The sequence below is a fragment of the Athene noctua genome, chromosome 13, assembly GCF_965140245.1.
Source record: "Athene noctua chromosome 13, bAthNoc1.hap1.1, whole genome shotgun sequence".
In the NCBI taxonomy this organism is placed as follows: domain Eukaryota; kingdom Metazoa; phylum Chordata; class Aves; order Strigiformes; family Strigidae; genus Athene; species Athene noctua.
Window position 1 is genome coordinate 12,768,720 of NC_134049.1, and position 20,348 is coordinate 12,789,067.

General features: G+C 51.2%; 1 protein-coding gene across 2 annotated transcripts in view; it reads right to left on the reverse strand.

The window, feature by feature from the left end:
• Window positions 1-508: 508 nt before the first annotated feature.
• The window catches only part of PCSK6 (proprotein convertase subtilisin/kexin type 6), a 37,424-nt gene continuing 17,584 nt past the window's right edge, over window positions 509-20,348 (reverse strand). Inside the window, exons 8-21 of one of the 2 annotated variants that reach the window (XM_074916956.1) lie at window positions 16,604-16,816; window positions 15,004-15,104; window positions 13,324-13,427; window positions 12,761-12,878; window positions 11,676-11,864; window positions 11,295-11,431; window positions 9,117-9,296; window positions 8,416-8,518; window positions 7,703-7,899; window positions 7,180-7,267; window positions 5,794-5,885; window positions 4,416-4,545; window positions 3,274-3,386; window positions 509-2,825 (exon numbers count right to left, since the gene is read on the reverse strand). In XM_074916956.1, coding sequence (XP_074773057.1) covers window positions 2,728-2,825; window positions 3,274-3,386; window positions 4,416-4,545; window positions 5,794-5,885; window positions 7,180-7,267; window positions 7,703-7,899; window positions 8,416-8,518; window positions 9,117-9,296; window positions 11,295-11,431; window positions 11,676-11,864; window positions 12,761-12,878; window positions 13,324-13,427; window positions 15,004-15,104; window positions 16,604-16,816 — 1,863 coding nt within the window. In that variant the 3' untranslated portion in view covers window positions 509-2,727. Of the gene's footprint in view, window positions 2,826-3,273; window positions 3,387-4,415; window positions 4,549-5,793; window positions 5,886-7,179; window positions 7,268-7,702; window positions 7,900-8,415; window positions 8,519-9,116; window positions 9,297-11,294; window positions 11,432-11,675; window positions 11,865-12,760; window positions 12,879-13,323; window positions 13,428-15,003; window positions 15,105-16,603; window positions 16,817-20,348 lie in introns of both variants that reach the window. The other variant, XM_074916957.1, reaches the window with a different exon arrangement.

The following is a 20,348-nucleotide window of genomic DNA, read 5'->3' on the forward strand; positions in this document are numbered from 1 at the left end:
AATTGCATTGCTTCACCCAGTGTGTATTTTAAGTTATGCCAAGGATGTAAGGGTAAACATTATTTATTTTTTTTTTTAGCATTTCAGTACATCTAAATATACCAGTGAGCAGTATTTAGAGGCAGGCCGCTGTGAGCCAAAGAACTGAAAGGCAGAGCTGACGCAGTACTCCTGATTCACAGCTCCCAGTTTTTGACTGCAACAGAAATGAAAGTTGTTATTTTATAAATGAAAGTCTGACACATCAACAGAAGTGAAAGTTTGTTATTTTACAACCGAAGGAGCAGAAGCCAGGAGCATTTCACCCCAGTTTTGACCTCTGGTTTGGCCTGAGATCGAAAGGGGAATCCTGGAGCAACAGAAGGAATGACTGTATGTGATAAATCATCTGATTAATTCATATTTAACATCTGATAAATGTGAAGACCTATAAGATGCAGAAGCCCACAGCAACACAGCTCTGCGAGAGTATCTTCCCTCATACGAGGGCTCTCTTCTTTGCCTTTTTTCACACTTAAAAAGCTCCATTCCAGATATCCAGGCACTGTTCTGGGCACTTGGCCCGTGGTTAAACATTGCAAAACTAACACAACAAACAAAAGGCTTCACAGCTCCTTCACTCCCCGACACACCAGCAGCTACTCTCCTTCTCCAGCTAGTCAAAAGAAGGTGGCCCTTTGGTTCCCAGCTGCTGCAAACTGCAGTGGGGCACTGAGGGCTGCGGGATACTCCATGTTCAGGTGGGAAAGGGGAGCAAGCCCTCCTGCCAGCTCATCTGGGATCTCTCACAACAGGAGAATATGCCCAGCCATGCCCGAGCACAGCCCCAAACCCCAGCCAGATGGCCCTGGGTGCACCAGAGATGCCACCCCAGCCTGGCATGGGGCAGGTATTCAGGATATTAGTTTCCTCTGAAGGTAAAAGACCTTTATGAGAACAAAAGTGAGTTTTTTGCAGATGCAGCTCATGTTCCTAAGCCATTTCTCCCACAGGTGCTCTGGGCTGATCAGGAGATCCAGCCAGCACAGCTGCTTTGTCCAGCAAAATAAAGACGTGTGGTGCATCACTGCCCTGCCCTGCCTCTGATCAGGATGGCAGCTGCATGAATTTGGAAAAAGCACAGATTCATTTGTCAGGGGAGATCAACAGTTTATTAATTTAAAGTTCAGTTCACCAAAGCTCCATCTTTCCTTTTCCTTGGGTTTGGTCCAGGCAGGTGAGGACCAGTGACAGTTTGGCTCTCCCCTCTTCACCTGGCTGAGGTAAGCTCTAAGCAGGCATGCCCGGGCAGGACGTGTGTCATTGCAACCGAAACCAAGCAGGGATTATCCCAGCTCTGTCAGGAACTGGTGACAATTCATACTGTGAATGTCATTGGCAAAAGGTTTAACTCGTTAAAACTATTAACAATGAAAATCAGAACATGCAGCATAAGAAAGTGTTTACATACGTCTGGTGCAAAGAGCAGCTCTGCAAGGTCAGAGAGAAGAAAAGGAGGATGTAAGACACAAAAAGATTCCCCGCTCCCATATAAAAAATAGTCCAGAGAAAAAACAAGGATTGTATAAGTTATTTTTTAAAAATCTGTAAAACAACATAGCCAAGGATATTTTAAACACAATTATATAAACACCACATGACTTACTATTAAGAGAGAGCATGAAAAGGTTTGTTTCAGGGAAGGGTTTTGAAGAATTAAGTTTCCTGGCTGGATCCCTAGAATGTCTCTTTTGGAAACAGATGCCCAAGAAAAATCACTGCTGTGAATAGGAGGACTTCGTGAGAGAGGGGTATACCCAGAAACAGGGGAAGGATTGTAACGCAAAACACCAGAAAATATTAACTGGGACACCATCTTGTTTAGTGGAAGGATCTAGCTCATTCCAGAACTGAATTAATCAGCAACTTACTAGTAGTTCCAGGAGGGAAATACATTTTGTGGTAATGCTGTGACCCCACAGGCTGGACCATGCACATGAACCCCGCCAAGTCCCCAAGACTCCTTGTAGGCACAAGGGGTTTGCCTGCCCGCAGTTACCCACAGGGCAGAGCCCTGCCAGACTCGCTGGGCTGACCTGTCTGCAGAGCCATGTGGATCAGCTCTCGCTTTGGTCCTCAAATCTCCAGTTATTGCCACGGCCAGAGAGAAACAGCTACCGACCGAATCTGAACAGGAGTGCCAGAGCAGGCTTTAGGGCACTGCTCCAGAAACCACCTAATTCATCGTTTTATGTATGTACAGAGCATGGCACTGGCCATTTGCAATGCAGGTTTATATCAGCCGTCACCTAGCAGAAAAGGGTACCAAAAATTCAGCCAGAAACAGCTCTTTCTTCGCAGATGTGTGAAGTCCTGCATCCTTTGCAGCAAGGGCTCCCGCCAGCCGCTCAGAGCGGGCAGGTCAGTAGGATTTCTGCGAAGAACCAAGTGTGTGTACATGGATCATGCATCAGTCCCTGCTCACGAGGAGTGTTTGAGAGTATTAATATCACCGCTTGTCTGCTGCCTTTCAGGTCTTGATCATTCGGGGTACGATCCAATCTCTGCTTAACATATTGCTATAGAAACATACTGACAGTGATATTAAAGCTATCAAACTTACGAGCAAATGCTTGACAGCACCATGTAAACTCTCCCAAAGCTGAAAAAATAAACTTTTGTCCTAAACATTTGGCAAAACTGGGCTGGCAGTTGGTGGAAGTCCTGGATGGATGCAGCCGCTGAACTTTACCCGGCCATAAGACACGTCTGACAGCAGAACTGCACAAACAGCTTCTTTTCACAGAGCTTGTTTGATTTCACCATCTCACAGAAAGTCTTGTCAGCTGGGAGGCCGAGGCAAGGAACAAGAGAAAATGAGAGCAGATTAACATTTTAAATAAACAAACATTGCACGGAACAGGCAGTGCAATTCCTTCCAGTGTTGGAGGAGAGAGAATTGAAAAGGAGTCACTTTTTAAGGGCATCTTTCACATAACTTTAATGAAGGAATAAAGCAGCTTTGCAGCGAGTGGGAGAATTAGCCCCAAGACTAAACTGTAACAAAATACAAACGCTTGGATGTGTTTCAGCAACAGGCAGATATCCAGCAGCTCTGCCAGGTAACCTGCCTGCCCACCACAGCCAGAGCCCAGCTCGCTGCAGCCGTGCTCCAGCAAGCTCAGGAGCTTCAGCACTGTCTCAGCTTTACATTGTGAAGGGAATCCCCCAAACCCCTCATTGTTGCTACTGAGGAAGCATTACAGTGCCAGTGGTTCTGCCACAACTACTCACCATTGGTACAGGTTTCATTTGTTACACAAGATCCACCAAGGAGGCTGAAACCTTCTTTACACTTGAGGCAGTTTCCGCTAGAGCCCTCACAGGCTGAGCAGTGATCATCGCACCTGGGGACAGAGACCATGCCGTGGTCTGAACTCACACCCACACCGGACATCCAAAATGGGCTGTCAGCCAGAAAACGTGTCTGCTGGCATTGCGACCTCCAGACTGAACTGGAGGATATGGAAAACGGTGAATCTGAAGCTTGAAAAGTTATTGTAACCCTGGGAAAAACAGGCTCGTTGGTGCCAGCTCGATGCCCAGTGACAGCTAGACTTCCCTCGCCTGCTTTTAAGGCTCAGAGGGACATACACCTCTCCTCCCATCAATCCCAGTTAGAAAAAGGGCTGCAAAGGGAACCTGTGCTGCTCCCATCTGTTTCATCAGGAAAAATAGCCCAGCAGCTGTGCCTCCTGCCTGGGGACATTTGCTTGTGGAAACCATACCCAAAATCCCTGGAAAGGGATGCTGGTCCCTTGTTCCTCCCTGCTGGCAAGGCAGCACGGGTGAGTGAAACCCTGGGCAGGCAGGGACTGTGTTGTGTGTTCCCAAGTCACCTTTAATCCTTCCCTTTCATGTTTGTTTTAATGAGGCTGGATCCACTCCCTTCTTAAAGCCAGAGTGCCAGAGAGTGGGAGCAAATTGCTGCCTCCCAGCATCTCCCCAGTCTCCTGCATGCAATTTCCATGCTGGGCCAAGGAGCGGGAGAAAGCTCCTCCAACACGGCCACAGGGCAAATGGAGCAGGTTTGATTGAAAGCTAGAATATTTACCTAAACATTACCATTCCTCCCACTCCTCCTCCAAAGAGCCTGGGGCCAGGGCCGATTCCCTTCCACTGTAGCCTGAAGATATCTTGGCTGGCTGGCTTAGCGGGGGAGCATGCAACTTCACTGCTCTTAAATCTATAGGGCAGGGGCGTGTGGGGTCCAGCCCCACAGCTGCCCTGGCTCCCTCATCCCTATTTTAATTTCCCTAGTAAACAGCTCCAGCTGTGAGCTGTTTTCAGCATTTTTATTTTTTTTTTTATCAGCGCTGTCAGTGTTCCCCATCGGTCATGGCTTTGCTCAGGTCACGACTGGGGTGGCACCGTACCTCTTGCAGACTTTGTTTGGCAGCCCATGGCTGTCAGCGGGGTAGAAGCCTTCACGGCAGGAGGGGACACAGTGCCAGTGGGGTGCAGGACCCTCAGGGGTGCAGGGTGCACAGTCTTCCTCGCCTGGCCCTGCTGGGACAAGAGAGAATGCAGATGTGATTTTGGACAGTGCCAGTGGTGGCTGCAACCCTGTGTGAGATTGGTTCTGCCCCACTCATGACCAGGAGTGAACAAGCTGTTTGTTGTGCCACCAGGGTCCTGTGCTGTTGCTTGGCTCCCATGCCAAAAAGCCCAGTTCCCATCCCAAAAAATCCAGCCAGGACCCAGCATTCTGCCCCTCTGCAGAGCCAAGAACTGGCCACAGCAGCTCGGCATGGAACAGCACATCAAAATCCCCTCCAGGGCATCAGCCACCGCACCCAAGTGTGCACCAATTTGGCTTTCCCACCCTATGCAAAGTAAGGCGTGTAAAAAGAGATGCTAAATTGGGCTGCGGAGGAGCTGGAGGAGGGAAGGGCTCGGAGCTGGGAAAGCAGAGGGCCCCACTCTGATGCCAGCGTGTTGCGGCTGGACAGCAAACCTCAGTGATGGAGGTGGTATTATTAGAGGCCTTCCATGCACCGAGCTTGAGAAATGGTTATGCAGGAAAAGGAGACGAGAAAAGGCTTGAAAAATAATTGTGGTGAAGTACATTTACACTGACTGGAATAAGAATTAGAAGGGAAGTAATTTTCTTAAGGGATTAAGAGCCAGTTCCCTTCCATGCTTGCCAACAAGATCAATAAATATTTTGGATTTAGTCTTAGGAAATTGCCCATGTATGATAGATGAGATTCATGCCACTGAACATGAATTGTCTAGAGATCGTATTATCACCAGATCTATGATGATTTCAAGGGCAGATGCAAACATTAACAATGGAAAATAATTGGACTTTCAAGAAGTGAAAAAAGCAGTATTTAAAGGGAACGCCGAGTGACTTCGGGCAGCGGGGGGAAGCCGGCAGTGGCCAGTCCAGCCCCATGGGGCAGCCGGGATAATGTGCCTCAGCTGCCTGACATTTTTATATGCTGCAAAGCCATCTTCCATCACTCCGAGAGGGTTTTACGGCCTCCCCCGCAACCTTATTAAACCAAAGCACCTGGCTTCAGAGGGATCACAAAATAAAGAATGGCTCTAATAAAAATGTAAAAACTCTCTAAAAACCTTTCCAATATGAACATATTCCCAGCACCTCACAGGATGTGCTGGAGAGATGGGATTGCTTCTCCTCCGGCACACTCTGCCTGGGCTCGGGGTGGGTACGGTGGGCATTAGCTCTGGATGCACGAGGGTCTTGGGGTTTTGCATGGGGATGCTGCAGGGAGAAGGACATACCTGTGCTGGCGGGGCAGGTCTCACACTGCCGGGGCTCCCAGCTGAGGTACATGGTAGGCTGGCACTCTGGCACACAGCTCTCTCCTGCCAGGCTGCCAGGTAAGCAGAGAGGACGTTTGCACCCAAAGCTACAGGCTCTGGGGACACAACACAGCCCATCCCCATCTCTGCATCCCCCAGTGCCCTACAGCAGTCTCAGCCCACAGTGCAGGAGGTGTTGGAAAGCCAGCCAGCGCTTCAGGAGAAATTAAAGTCCTGTCTGGAACAAAGGGATGACTGCAGGTTCCTTAATTAAGTATCCAGTGGGAAATAAAATTGTTTTTTCCTGTGGGCAGACAGCCAGGCTCTCCCAAAGACCTTTAACACCATGAGGCTCACTGGAATAAAAGGAAATTGGTTCAGTGCTGTGGCTGGGCCGGTGCTGCTTCTCCATGGCAGGGATGATTTGAAGTCTCGGCTTAAAAGGATATTGGACAATAAAAAGCAAGCGCCGTGTGGATTATGTCTGACAAGTGCCTCCACTTTTGCTTTTCTGAGGGAGTAGATAATTTTTTGGCAGCAGCAATTTCCTTGTCTGAGAGCGCCCCGCTGCTACACCGTGGCTTTGGCCTGTGTAGAGCCCCTGAGCGAAGCAAAGCGCTACGGGATCATACTTCCATGTGAACTTGGGGATGGAAAACAGTTTCTCCCCAGTGCTGATGCTGCTTGCCCCTGTGGCTGGGCTCGGCATCCCGCAGGAGCCATGGGGCCAGCAGCAAGGGCACCTGGTGCTCCTCGCGGGACTGGGGCTGCCCCACCTGCACCTGCATTGCTGGAAAACCACTATCCTATACTAGCCCCACTCGACAAGTATATCAGATAAAATTTTCCTGCATGGATGAAGCTGAGGGAAGGGTTTCTGCACTTGTGGGGAGCATTTTCAGCCTGCCTGGAGCAGCTGAGCCCAGCACTGGCTCTGCCAGATGAGCAAACCCAAGCGACCTGTTTGGCTGGGACAGCTCTGATGGAGCTGCCTGAGACTCAGGAGGAAACATGCACTTTGCAACGTGCACTGTAAATGTTTTTGTTGCTTTTTTTTCCCCCATTTGAGACGCTGCGATGCTGGGAGCTGCTCTGCTCACAGGTCACCAAATTTGGATGAGCACTTCTGAGCTCACAGCAAAGCACCTACCCACCACCCTGGCAAAAGCTGGAGAAAAGGAAATTAAATTTAAATCATGCTTTTTAGCTAAGAAAGGGACACAAAGCACCACCTTTAAATTCCCAGCTCCATGCCACAGGATCTTGGGTCCTTAATTCACTCTCTAATTTCCCATCAGTTTTCCCAATTTTAAACCACAGGTACCCATGCTGCAGGTATAAACTCCTCCCATGCTGGTGTTTTACCTGAATCCATCTTTGCATGCAGTACATTTGTCAGCTTCGCCGACACATTTTTTACAGCTTTGATGACATTTCAGACAACGTTTCTGACCTTTCAAAAAACAAAGCAAGGCAGGGACAATAAAATCCGGACAGTGATTTGCAAGCACCATCGGAGCCGCAGAGTCCCACTGCAGCTCAGCACAAGCTCCCCAGGGAGGAGAGGCACATCCCCCACCGCGACGGGTCCCTGCTAGTGCAGATGACCTTATCTGTCATTGCTTGCTAAGAAGAAATATGCTTTGTAAGCAAGCTAGGATCATTAATTAGTCTTCTAATTAAGAGCTGAGTTGAGTGCCTCTGCTTTGCACCACCCTCTGAACGCCCAAAGGTTTTCCTCCTCCCTTCACTGTGCAAAGAGGGTTGAGGGGGGAAATTCAAAGCCAATACTCAAAAATCAAGGTGTTTTCTCCACTTATAGCACTTAAAATAGAAGCAACCCCTTCATATCCTCATACTACAGCTTGCAAGTGATAAACATCCTTACGTTCCTCGGCGTAAAACCCAGGTGGACACAGCACCACACAGGTGCTCATCTCCTGGTGGTGGTAGAGGCTCCGCTTGCACGCCGTGCACTGGGTCGGTCCCCTCCCAACACAGCGCTCACAGCCCTTGTAGCACCGCCGGCACCTCCTGGCACCTTTGTCGCCAAAAAACCCCGCGGGGCATGAGCTCACACACATCCTGGGGAAGGAACCAAGAGCATCCCAGCTTTGGTGACAACAGCCAGCCACATCCCGGTAGTCAGGCATCTGCGTTCATTTCTGTCTTAAGATTTAGGGTGTCTTGAATATTGTGGCTCTGTAATACAGAGCTGGGGACTCTCTTGAACAGCAGCCTCAATGGTGGGTAACTTTCCCCATGCCAGCCCAATAGATTGAGGAGTAGAACTCCAATTTTAGAAGTGATTTAGCACCTCAGCCAGCTGTTCATTGGGCATGGGTGACCCCGGCTGGTGGAGCCAATGCTTCTTCCCCAGCGCAATGACATGGCCAAGGCCTTTCAGGGCTCTCCAGCTCTGTGTCCCCCACACCATCACACCCTAGTCCAGGGATCCCCACGCTGCCTCCTCCCTCCATTTTCTCTCTCATATGCTTCTTCCTCTGTGCAAACATCTACAACCCACATCGCAGTGCCAGCCCCAGAGAAAGGTGCTGCCAGCGCCTGGGGACCCCATGGGGACACCCCACAACCCCTCACCTGCCGGTTTTCATGCTGCCCAGGCTGTAGTGGATGCAGTTCAAGCACTGGTCAGCGTTGGGGCCATCGCAGCCCTGGTCACCACACTCAGGGTGACACGGACCTGAGGAGGGAGAGACAGGCTCAGTGGGGAGAGAGACTGAGCCTCCCCCAGATCCCACTGCCAGGATGGTCTGAGCACACCTGCCCTGAACTGACAGACGCAGAGAAGGGGCTGGAGACCCTCCACTTATCCTATATCTATTATCTTATATATCTTATCCTATCTATCCCGTGGAGCTGCATGGTGCCGGGTGCTCGCCTCTCCTCCAGCTCATCCTCCCTGGCACAAATCCCACCCGACCATCCTCCGGCCGAACACCCTGGTGCAGGAGCAACTTTGAAAGAGGGGCCAGACCCACTCCTCAGGGACCAGCAGGGACACCCACCCATGCCCGCGCTGGGGCGGAAGGTGGGCAGAGGAGCTTTTTTTACTCCTCAGACAGCTGCACCACCAATTTGTGGTGGGAGCACTGGGACGGGGCGTTCTGCTACCTTCTAATTTCACCGTCCTGCTGCCCCATGCTGGCCACAGGCACTGCTCCTCCCAGCCTGCTTCAGCCCTAGGCAGAATCAGGCCTCATAGCTCCCTCAGTTTATCTGAGTCTGCATTTTCCTGGGTACTTTGGGGTGGACAATGCAGCGGCTCAGCTGGTGCTTACCCGCATACTCCTCCTCCTCCTCCACCACCTCCACCTGGCTCTGGAGGAAGGCAGCTCTTGACGGCTCCATCTCCAATGCCGGCACCTCCAGTGTCCTTCCACGGGACTGGGGGCTGCCCAGCGTGGTGTAGGGGTGCTCAGCCGTCCCATAGAAGAGGAGGCTCCACTCCTTCAGCTTCCCTGTGGGGTAGGCACAACATCATCCATCCCGCTCCCCATCCTGCCCCTCCCTGGGGGACCCGGATTTGGGGGAAGCAGGAGGAGAATGGACCACTGTCAGGGCTTCACCACTGGCTCAGCAATGCAGCAGCAAACAACAAGCACCCAGAAATGTTCACAAGCCCCTGAGCTGCCAGCCTGCACAAATGCAGCCGTTTAAACATCTACAAGGGATTTGTTATTCTATAACTCGTCTGATGAACCACAGCATCACCATAGCCTTCACGACTAACATGCGGAGAGAACCATTAACTTTAAAAGCTCCATAATGGAGGATTATATCTGTCTGATGAAAGCCGCCTGGCACACACTGGATTATTTCTTGCTGCTCTTGTTCCAGCCATCCCTCTATCTGACATGTCAGAGGTCTGAGCTCAGTGTCCCCTGAAACACTGCAGAAGCCACCAGAGCCTGAGCTGCACACAGGGGCTGGGGACCCCTCACAGCCTTACACCCACACTGGGGTCCTCCCCAACCCACACTGCTTTGGGGAGGGGGTCCAAAAAACTCAGCTTCTTCTTTCCAGCACTGTTTTCTTTCAATTCTCTATCAACACAAGTTGCTTCACACCGGCGGCATGCTCAGCCTTAACTACTAATGCCTGCATTTCCAGGAAGGGCTTAAAATTTCTAACACCTAAATCCCTTGGCTCTCCGAAGGGGCTGAGAGGACCCAACTGCTGCAAGCAAGCAACACCAGTGTGGAGCCTGCAAAGGGGAGAGCTTGGGTGGCATCGCCTGGGGAAGAGTCCATCCATGCATCTGGCAAAAGAATTAAATTTGCTTTAAATCTAAAATGTCCCAGCCTGGGCTGCAAGGGGCTGACGTTGGGGATGCCGCAAGGCTAGTGACAGGACACCCATAGTATTTAATTGGTGTTAAATTAATCTATGTAACTGGTTTAAACTAATGGTCTTAAATTAACATTTAATACCTGTTTCTGCCATGGGCTGGGAGCACTGTCCCTCTTTTCCCTTCTGCTTTGCCCTCTCTGCTTCAAACCCAGTGCAGACCCTTTGAGGGTGGTGACTTAACGTAACTCATTTTCATTTAGTATTGCAAAGCCAGGTAAAGCCAAGCCCTGACACCCGCAAGGGGCTCAGAAACACCCACCACAAACTGTAAATACAGGGAGAAAAGCAGCTCTGTGGGCGCTTCACCGCTGCTCTCCGAGTTCAAAAGATTTTGGGTGAAGGCAGCAAACAGAAACACTTTCTGCACAATGAACCCCCACGTGCGCCTCCCGCCAGAAAGTCGCGTGGGAGAGGTTTTTAATATACTCCTGGCTTCCTATCAATGAGCGTGTGGATTTTAACACCCCCGCAATGCACGCCAGCCCCAGGCAGGGAGCTTCATGCCCCACTGCCATCAGCCGGTGAGGCGGCTGCCCCTTCCCAGTGGGGCCGGATCCCGCCAGCCCGGCTCCTTTGCCGGGAAGGGGTCAGGGAACAGGCGGCCAAGTCAGGGAGGGAGGGACACAGCAGGGTTGGGGACACGCAGGGGGCCAGGCTGAGCCCAGCCACCCCCCGCCAGCATGGTGGCAGCCCAGGGAGGATGTCCATCCGTCTGCAGCCCGAGGGGCATCGTCCCCTTGCGCCGTTGCACAACCAGCCCACGCGCCAGATGTCCCAGCAGCGAAGCAAAACAAACAAACAACAATTACAGCTCTCGGGTTTCCTCGTTTTGCCTCATTACAGTTTAATTTTGGAAACCTGGCTCTCGGTTGCAACAAGTTTGTTGGTGAGAGAAAACCTGCTCCCAGCTCAGCCAGACCGGCAGCCTCCTGTGCTCAGGGCTCAACTTTTACTCCCATTTTTGAAAAATTTGAGCAATACCGTTTTGTTGAGGAACGTAAAACTTGCAGCAAATGATACAGCCAAGCGAAGCAGCTTTCAAAGAGCTTTGGGGGTGAGGAGGACTGGCAGGCACTGGGGGACTGGGATACTGGGGGACTCTTTACCTTGCACCGCAGGGTTGCGTACTTGGGATGGCGTGTCGTGGATCTCCAGAGTCCACTCCCCCGCCGCCCGCTCCCCCCAGCAGTGGACAGTCATGAACTCCCAGCCCTTGAACCCCTCATTGGAGTGGTCAAACACCCTGCAACAGTAAGGCCATGCATCAAGAAGTGTGACTTCGAATGTCTTATTTAATTAAAAAAGGTAGATAGGTAATTAAGGATTTTAGGGATCCTTGCATGCACCCACCCTTGCACAGAGCCCTCCTGCAGCTAAGACCCAAGCATGCCCCTGGCCTTCACAAAAAAACTGAGAAAACTTGCAGCAACCCCCTAAATGAGGATTACTGCCCAGCCCAGATGCGTGCTGGCTCAGGCTGCTCTCACCTCCTGGCAAGGAGCTGCGACCTCGTCCCTTTTGGAGAGATGAGGCTGATTTGGAGGTCGCCCCGGCGCGGGTGCGAGATGCTAAGCCGCACCACGACGTGCTCCAAGTAGAGCACGTGTTGGTCTCGGTGATCGGCGCAGGCGCTGCTGAGGGTGCTGGCACGCAGCACGTGGTCCGCACGGATGTACCTGCCAGGGATGGGCAGAGCATCACCAGTTACATTTGAACCCGGTCTCCTACTGCTTCACAGCAAAAATTATACTCCACCATTGCAACACAGTGTCCTAGCATGGGAATTTGCTGAATTGCTTGATGGTAACGAGATGGGTTTGAACTGCCTCTAAGATCTATGCCTTATGGGCTGCAAGGGCGCTGCTTTATTATAATTATCAGCACAACGCTCCTCTTTGGGTTGTAATTAGTGTCTGTATCAGATAAATAGTTTCATGAACACACTTGGCTCCAAATTCATTCCTGCTTTGCATGCACCACTCTTTCCAAAGGAACTGCTTTTCTGATGAACAACTCAACTTGCTCTACAGCCAGGCAGTGGTAATGGAAATTTGGGAACCCTTGCAACAGAGCACCAGCTTTTGGTGTCTTCCATCAAGACGAGGTGTTTGGTAGAAGAACGAGGAGAGCCCAATCAGTCACTGCTCATGTGGGACCCAGCAGGCCAGTTGATTTTGGTCTCTCACTGTCAGCCCTCAAAATTCCCTGCTGATCGCCCACCTGGGAAGCTAAATCACAGAAAGGGCAAAAATAAATCACCCGCTGTCAAAGCTGGTCCCAGAGAGCCCCCACAGGACCCACTCTGAGCCAAGCTATAGGCACAGAACCTGCATGGGCACTTCTGGGGCAATAAACAGACCTCGGGGCAATGGTGTGTGTCACTCTGACCATAAAATCAATGAACATCACCTCGCCTGCATATGGGGCTCATCTCGGCCACCCCAACTCCCAGTTTCCCTTTCCAAATGCTGGGAAAACAGCTGAGCCTTTGCATCGCAAGAGCTGGCTCCATCAAAACTCCTTCCAAGTATCTGCATGCCCTGGGAGAGCCCCCGTGCCCCACAACACTCACTTGGGCACTCTGTCCAGGCTTCCCACGCAGATGTGCTGGGGAGGGACTGCCTTCCACTTCTTGGCTTCCACCACAATAGCATCTGCATCCACCAGACCAAAGCCATATAGATGGCTAACTGGAAAGAGAGAAGACTCAGAAACCCACTGCCTTCCAAGCAGAGCCCAGCAGCTCCTCCTTGGAGCATTCTCCACCCACTGGGGAAGGCATGGAGTTGATCCTGTTGGATACAAGGTGCTCCAACACATGGAGATCATCCTCCTGCCCAAGTTACACCCCAAATCTGTGTTGGCACCACAGAAAACCTATTGATGGGAGCAGCCCACAGAAAGGTACAGTCAATGTTGCAGCTCAGGAGAGCCACCACCAAGGAAGGCTTCCAAGCATCCCGCAAAATTACTGCCCTCTCCTCCCTCTGCTCAACAGCCTGATAGAAGAAGCACCCAAGCCAGCTGAGAAAGGACATCCAGGATGAACGCTCCAACCAGAGAAGATCTGGTGACCTTTATTTTCCCTTTCATGGTCATTTTCACCACACTGCCTCTGCCCCTGCGGCCCCTCACCTTTATGCCCTGCACCATTGGTCTTCCAGTCGGCTGCTCGCAGGTGCACTGGCCGTGAGGTTTTGACCAGCAGATGCTGGACATCCCTCCAGGTGAGCAGGGGGCTGCAAGAAAACATGGCTCATGGGGATGGCTCTGCTGCTCCCAGTCTTCCCAGAAGCAGCAGGGACATCCAATTGGTTAAAAAGAGACCCCAAACCTCTTTCCTGCTCCAAACCAGCATGAATCAATGACTTAAATGCCGACGCACTGGAGGTTGGCCATCACCTGGGGTGCCGAGGCAGAGTGGGGTGCCCCAGGGAGGGATGCCACTGTCCATGGACATTGCAGCATTCCTGGCCAAAGGTACCTAGCTCTCATGCTCCGGGGTATAAATGGAGCAAATCAGGAAGGTTTTCCCCATTTTCTTGTAGGACATCAGGAACAAAGCACATCCTGAGGCAGGGTACCGGGGCTCAGCAGCTCGCTGATATACAGTGCTGAGCAAACTTTCCCTTTATTGGAATAACAGCAAAAGTTTCGGGGAAAAAAACCTGGGTTGTTCATTTAACAGAAAAATGAAGCCCAAAACGTTCCCTAGGCTGAGTTTGCATGAGGTTTGTGTTCAGGGTGCTGGACACTGAGCACTGTGTGCTTTTGAGCCCCCTCCAAGACCCCAGCCCAGGGATATTGCTGAAAAATTTTCCAGGCTTTTCTTACAGTCAGTTCTTCAGCATCTCAAGCTGGGATTTATATTGCTCTCAAGCAACATTTAAGAAAAGAAATTCAATTTATTTCTTCCCGTCATAATGGAGTGCCTGAGCACCAAGCTCTGGTACTTAATGTTGCATTTTACGCCTCAGCTAAACAATTCAAAAATTACATCTAAAGCTCATAATATATTTGTAATGAAAATGGCATCTCTGGAAACATGCTCACCCAACCCAGGCACTGGGATTAAACCAGAGGAGAGGGACTGGAGCCGACACACCATGATCGCTATCCATGGATGCAAGCGCAGCACTGCCCTGAGGCTTATTTGCAGCCTTATTTTTATTTTCACCCCATAAAAATAATATAAGTGATAAGCACGTGAGATGATGCTTCATGGAGGGGGAGCATCTGGGGATGCCCAAACTGGTCCTGTGCAGGGCTGCTCCTGGGCTGGGTATGGACCCGTGATGTGACCAGGATGGGACAAGAGGCAAAGACCAGCTTATTTGAACCAGGGAGTGTGTCACTGCCAGTACCCATGTGTGGGTTTTTGACATTATGCAAAAGTAGTCCTTTTCCCCCAGAAATGAAACACTTGCTTAAAACCATCACTTCTACAGACATTTTCCATTTTCTGTGATGTTTTCTGACATTATTTTTCCAGGAAGTATTTATAAAACTCCTGTTGGAGCCAGCTGCCAGTGGTTTCAATGCACCAAATGAAAAGCCTGACTTATCTCACCAACCTCAACTTTTCAACAGATGGCAACAAGTGAAGAATTAGATCAATAAAACACCTGCAGGAAGATTAGATGCAAAACAACAACGCTGTGTCAAACCTTGCCACAAAGGAGCAATTTAGAATAACTTTACCCTATTTTGAGTTGCTCCAGAGGAAAAAAAACATCTTTTTTCTTTCTGGTTTTGCTTCGCAGGTACTAAATGTGGGAACATTTCCCCTGCAAGCTGAGGGGAGGTTACACTTACTTTGCCTCCAAAGCCAAGGCGATGATGCCTGCGACCATGGGGGCAGACACGGAGGTGCCGGTGTGGCCGTCCGTGCAGCGGTGCCGGAGGTCCGTGGTGACCTGCGGAGAGAGGAGCTGCAGCCCCTGCACAGCCAGAGATGCTCCCAGCGTGGGTGCTACCCATCAAGCACCCCAGGTTCGCTTGGGGTGCTGCCAGTGGGGAGCAGAGCTTGCAGGTACCCAACCCCTGCCACAACTCCCATGCAATCGTGGTGCCCAGAGCCCCCCAAAATGGGCTGCATATACATTTGGCACATGAGTAAACACCCCTGCTTACATTTTCTTTTGCTCAAAGCTGCAAAAATTATTTGAAAAGGGAAAAAAAATTTTGCTGTGGGTCAGCTGGAGGAAAAGCTGTGGATGGAGTGGTGTGAGCAGGGTAGGGCTGGCATGGGTATGCACCCACAGGTGCATGTTGAGCTATGCCATATTAAAAGCTTTCCTTAAAAGCTCCAGTTCCTGGCATCAGGCAAGAATTTACATTTGCATGGGGAAAAAAAAAAAAAAAAAAAAAAAAAGGACAAAAAAAGCCATTTCCAGCTTTTTTGTTTCAGGGCAGAGCAGAGCATGATGCTTGGGTACTAAAAGCTGGAGGAAAGGAGGTAGGCAAAGAGATGCTCAGTTGGTTACATTTTTAAAAGACTCCTAGATTTTGAGCTAATCTTGTGATTTTTTTAGCAGGAGGAACATGTGCCACCCACTTTGTCCCCAGGGTACCCCTGGAAGCTGCTTTTTTGCCCAGCAATGCTTCAGCAGCACTGGACTGGTGCTGGCCTCAGCCATGCAAACACCCCTGAGTGCCACAGAAACGGCACTTGGAATCTGTTTTCTGGCTGGAAATTAATCTTTTAGGGGCCAAACAAATCAGTCCTGAATACAAAAAAACACCAAAACAAAACAAAAAAAAAGACTTGTAAAAACCCCACAGTTTTTGTCTAAAAATTAATTTGGGTGGAAAACTCCCTCCCAGCTCGGGTAAAGCACCTGCCAGTGGGTGATATTTTACTGCCTGAGGTTCAAATGATGCACAGGGATGTTGGTAATGAAATGCTTTGCTGTCACAAGAGTACAGCACTTGTTGGGACAGGGCAAATATAGCTTGGGCAGCAGGGAAAACCAGACTGCTCCACATGTGCACAGGTGTTCAGGCAATTCCTGGGCTCCGCAAAGTCTCTCCTCCCACTTGGGGTTGTCACATCCCTGCCAAACACCTCCATCCTTCCTTTTTTTCCTCTGTCTTATGTTAAAAATCCTCAAAATTCCCTTTTTATAAGCACAGGACATACGGCGAGCAGGCACTTTGTGGGACAGGTAAATATTTGCACTGGTATTTTTGCAAACCTCCAGCCCTTTCACCCATTTACATAGGGAAAATGCCACATCCCTGAGCTCTTCCCAAGGACCAGAGCAATTTTGGCCCCACCTTAAAAAAGCACGAACAAAACCCACTGCAGGGCTAAGGGCAAAGCCCGGCTCTTACAACCGAGCCACCATCCAGCTCAGCCACGCAGAAAACATCCAGGCAATGATGCCTCACTCAACGCTGGGGTAAAACTTACTATTTTCCGCTCATAAAAAGCCCCGCTGCTGTAGGTGGTGGCGAGGGTAGAGGCACACTCCTCTAGGTACCAGGGCTTGTAGCCATTCTCGGTGGTGCTGCTGATGGAGATGGTGTAGATGCTGTTGGTGTAGCCATCGCAGGAGCAGTAGTCGCCCTCTCTGCCACCGTTCCCCGATGCCCAGACAAAAATGGACCCCAAACCCCTGCGGCCCTGTGGGCAGAGAGAGGACAGGGGGTGAGAGGAAGTATTTGTCCAGGGTGAGAGACCGTCTCAGCACGGGGAGGAGGGGGCAGTCCTCCCCAGCGCTGGGATGCTGTCAGTTATCCTGATTTTTTCCATCTGGACATATTCTTTGGTTGGGGTGGAAGGACGGGTCCCATCCTGGCCAGCGCTAAGCCCTTGGATCAGCCCCTGCAAATGTGCCCCTCAGCTCAGCCAGCCCCAGTTTTACAGGCAGCGACTCCCCGTGAGGATGGGAGACCCTCGGCGAGGGGGATTTTGGCATCTACCACGGGGTCTCCTGGGGGAAAACATCTGGTATGCTCAGAGCCCTTGGACCAGGCAGTAACACCCGGGGCAGCGCTTTCTGGGGTGCAGGGATGGCTCTGTGGGAGGAGCCAAAAGGCAACACCCCGAAACCCATGTCTCCATCGCCTTGAGCCAGCAAAGCCTGTCACAAACCCACCCAAATCACCAGAAACCTTCCCTTGGCCTATCTTTCAGGTTCCTTTTGTTTGTTTTTTATTTTTTAATCCTGGCCTTTTCTTCCCTCCCCATTGCTTGGCAGGAACATCTGATGGAGCCGTCCCCACTGGGTACAGCTGCAAAAGCCCACCAGGAATTGGGGGGGCGGGAGGGGTGTGCCAGCCACCCGGACCTCCCCGGAGCTGGGGGAAAATCCCGCCCGGCAGCAGCGGCCATGGTGCCAACAAGGGGCCTTTAACAAAGCCGACGGCGCAGGGGCGAACCTCTCCATCCTCCATCCGAACCGCTGCCAGGATTTGCACCCCCAGGAATCACCCAGCCCCGTGGGTGTTCACAAACAGGGTGCTGCGGTCCCAAGGAAGGATTTTTGGTGACCCAGGAGGGTTCAGGGCAGGAAATGAAGTGGCTGGTTCGCTTCCCTGCCCCGTAAGGCAGGGCTCTCTGGGGAGGGTGGCGTGCTGCCGGGCTTGGCAGGCGATGGAAGCACACGGTGGCGGCGGTGGAGCAGCCCCATCCTCCCCACGGCTACTCCTGCCACGGAGAGATTTCGGCACTAGCCTGGGCAGATCTAGTGTTTACCTCCCTCCCACTGCTCTGCAGCGGCTTCCTCCACAAAAATAATAATAAACATAATAATAATAATAATAATAAAGCAGCTTTTCTCCAGAGGAATTCACTGGGATTTATTGTGGGTTTTAAGCACTGAGGGGAGAGGGATGGTTTATTACCTGTCTCGCCTTCCTCCTGGGGCAGAGGCTCTCTGAGCTGACCCTGCCTTTGGATACACAGGCTAAGTCAGGCTCTTTCCTTACTTTATGAAAGTTTTCATTATCTGGGCTGCCTCCCAGCCAAAATGGGTGGGTATTTCCCTAGCAAAGATTTAATAGACCTGTCTGGAGCTCTGCAAGAAAAAGTGTAATTGCAAAGGGAATTATTGCCCTCCCACATGTCACAGAGAGCTCAACCCAGTTTGCCAGCCCAAGTCTGCTACTGGCACCTCCAGTCCTGCTTTCCAGGGTTTCCTGGATCTCCAAGGCAGCAGCATCCCAGCCCATGTGCTTGGCACATGCAGTGATCATTCAGCTCTCCAACACAAAAATCCACCCATCTCCAAGGACCAGCCCTGCTGCATGCAACCCAGGCTTTCCTAAATCACTAATTGGAGGAGTAAAACCAGGCACTGATTGCCAAAGGCATGTGGAGATGTAGCAGAGATTTCAACTGGGATCAGCAGACAAGGGGCCCAGACCTCCCCTGCATCCCGCACCCTGAGCGTCGCAGCTGCGGGTGCTGAGAAAGGCTGCTCAGTCCTGGTCCAAACCCACGTCCCCGGGATGTCTGGGCAGGGCTGCACTGGAGGAAAGTGGGTTCGGAGCCAGCATGTCTGCACGAAGACATGAACAGGCACATAAATGACACTACAGCAATGCACATCTAACACCTGACAATGTTTCCTGGCAGAGTGAGAGATCACCACGTATTGCAACTCCTTCAGACTGGAAAAAAAAAATTCTTTTCCTTTGCTCTCAAATAAGCAACTACCGAGATTTCCGCAAGCAGACCCCGAACATCCAACTGCTTCATTTGCCATCCTCTAAAGCAACGTCATCCCAGCAAGGGGCTCCTGGCCACTATAAGATCTGGATCCAGGCATTATTTATACCAGAAAATCCCTCCCTGGCCAATGCTTGGGATGATCCTGCTCACCCCCGTAGCGCATCGGTGGGATGCGGGATGCACAGCACCTCCCTGCTTCTGTAGTGCTGCTGGGGCTTGGGTGTTTGCCCAACAGTACTCCATGAAAGCCCAGGATAAATATCCCCTCGTTAGCTCAGGAACTAATAAGGTGTGGCTGGAAGAGCGAGAAAGAAGATGATAAATTACCCCAATGCAGTCCTATCGCTAATAGATAAAGGTTATTTTAATGTTTCCATTAAAAACTCAATTTTAAGGATTTATAACTCAGTTACAGCTGTTTGCTTGGGCTAAAGGTGGCGGCTAACTATCTGCTTGCAGCTTTCCTCCTTATTTAAGGAAAAGTTGGCAATTAAGAGCTGTGCATGCAGGATAGTGGGTGCACAAACACGGGTGGCAGTGGGGGGATAGGGACAGGGGTGGCAGGGTCTGATGTCCCCGGGAAGACAGAAACAAGTATCCTGAAACAGTGGAGCTGTGCTGGGCAAGTACCCTGCTGCTGCCCATTTGCTCCTGCATGGAAAAATAAGGTCTGAAAAGCAGCTTGTTCGCCTGTATTTACATGGCGTGAACTCCCCGGTACTTCAATGGATTCCTCGGCAGGCTCACTGCCCCGGCAGGAAATCAAGTAAATAGTGGGAAAAACACTCCACCCTATTTTTAGATAACAGGCAGGCTGCGTCACCCTGGCCTGTGGCTGCCCCGAATCCCGGCATGCTGCGAGAAGAGGCAGCAGGGGCAGGAGTGGAGGCAGGGAGCAAAGCCGGGATTGGGGGTTCAAAGCCCTGCCTGGGGCTGTCGGTGGCAAAACCCCAACCCCAACTTTGCCGAAACACCCAGGGGACACCCACTGCAGAGCCTCAACCCGCAGCGCCCACCGAGCGGCCAAGAAAGGTCTTTTGCCCAATGCTTTTAGCCAATATTGGTCATTTTTTAAAAGTGCCCGAAGAGAAGAGGTGCAAAAAGGCCAGGGCATCCCCAGCAGGGATTGACAGCTGTCAAACATGAGTGATGCCAGCTGAACCCTCTCACTGGAGGACTTCAGAGACAATAATCTGAATTCTTCCTGTGCCCCCATGGCCAGATCCTGTGGCAGCACCCACATCCCACCCCAGTCACAACACAGCCACTCATTCTGGGTGGAAAACCAGGGAAATGCTTAATATGATGGAGGCCCCCAGGACAGGATACTGGGGGCCTGGGGAGGGTGAAGAAGAGGGGAGGGAGATGCTGGGGGGGTGGCTGCTCCTCTCTGCACTGTCACCCAGGGGGACATTTTGAGGTGCAAAGTCAACCCCTCAAGAACTGCTTTGGGTTTCTCAGCCCGGCAGAGCTTCGCAAC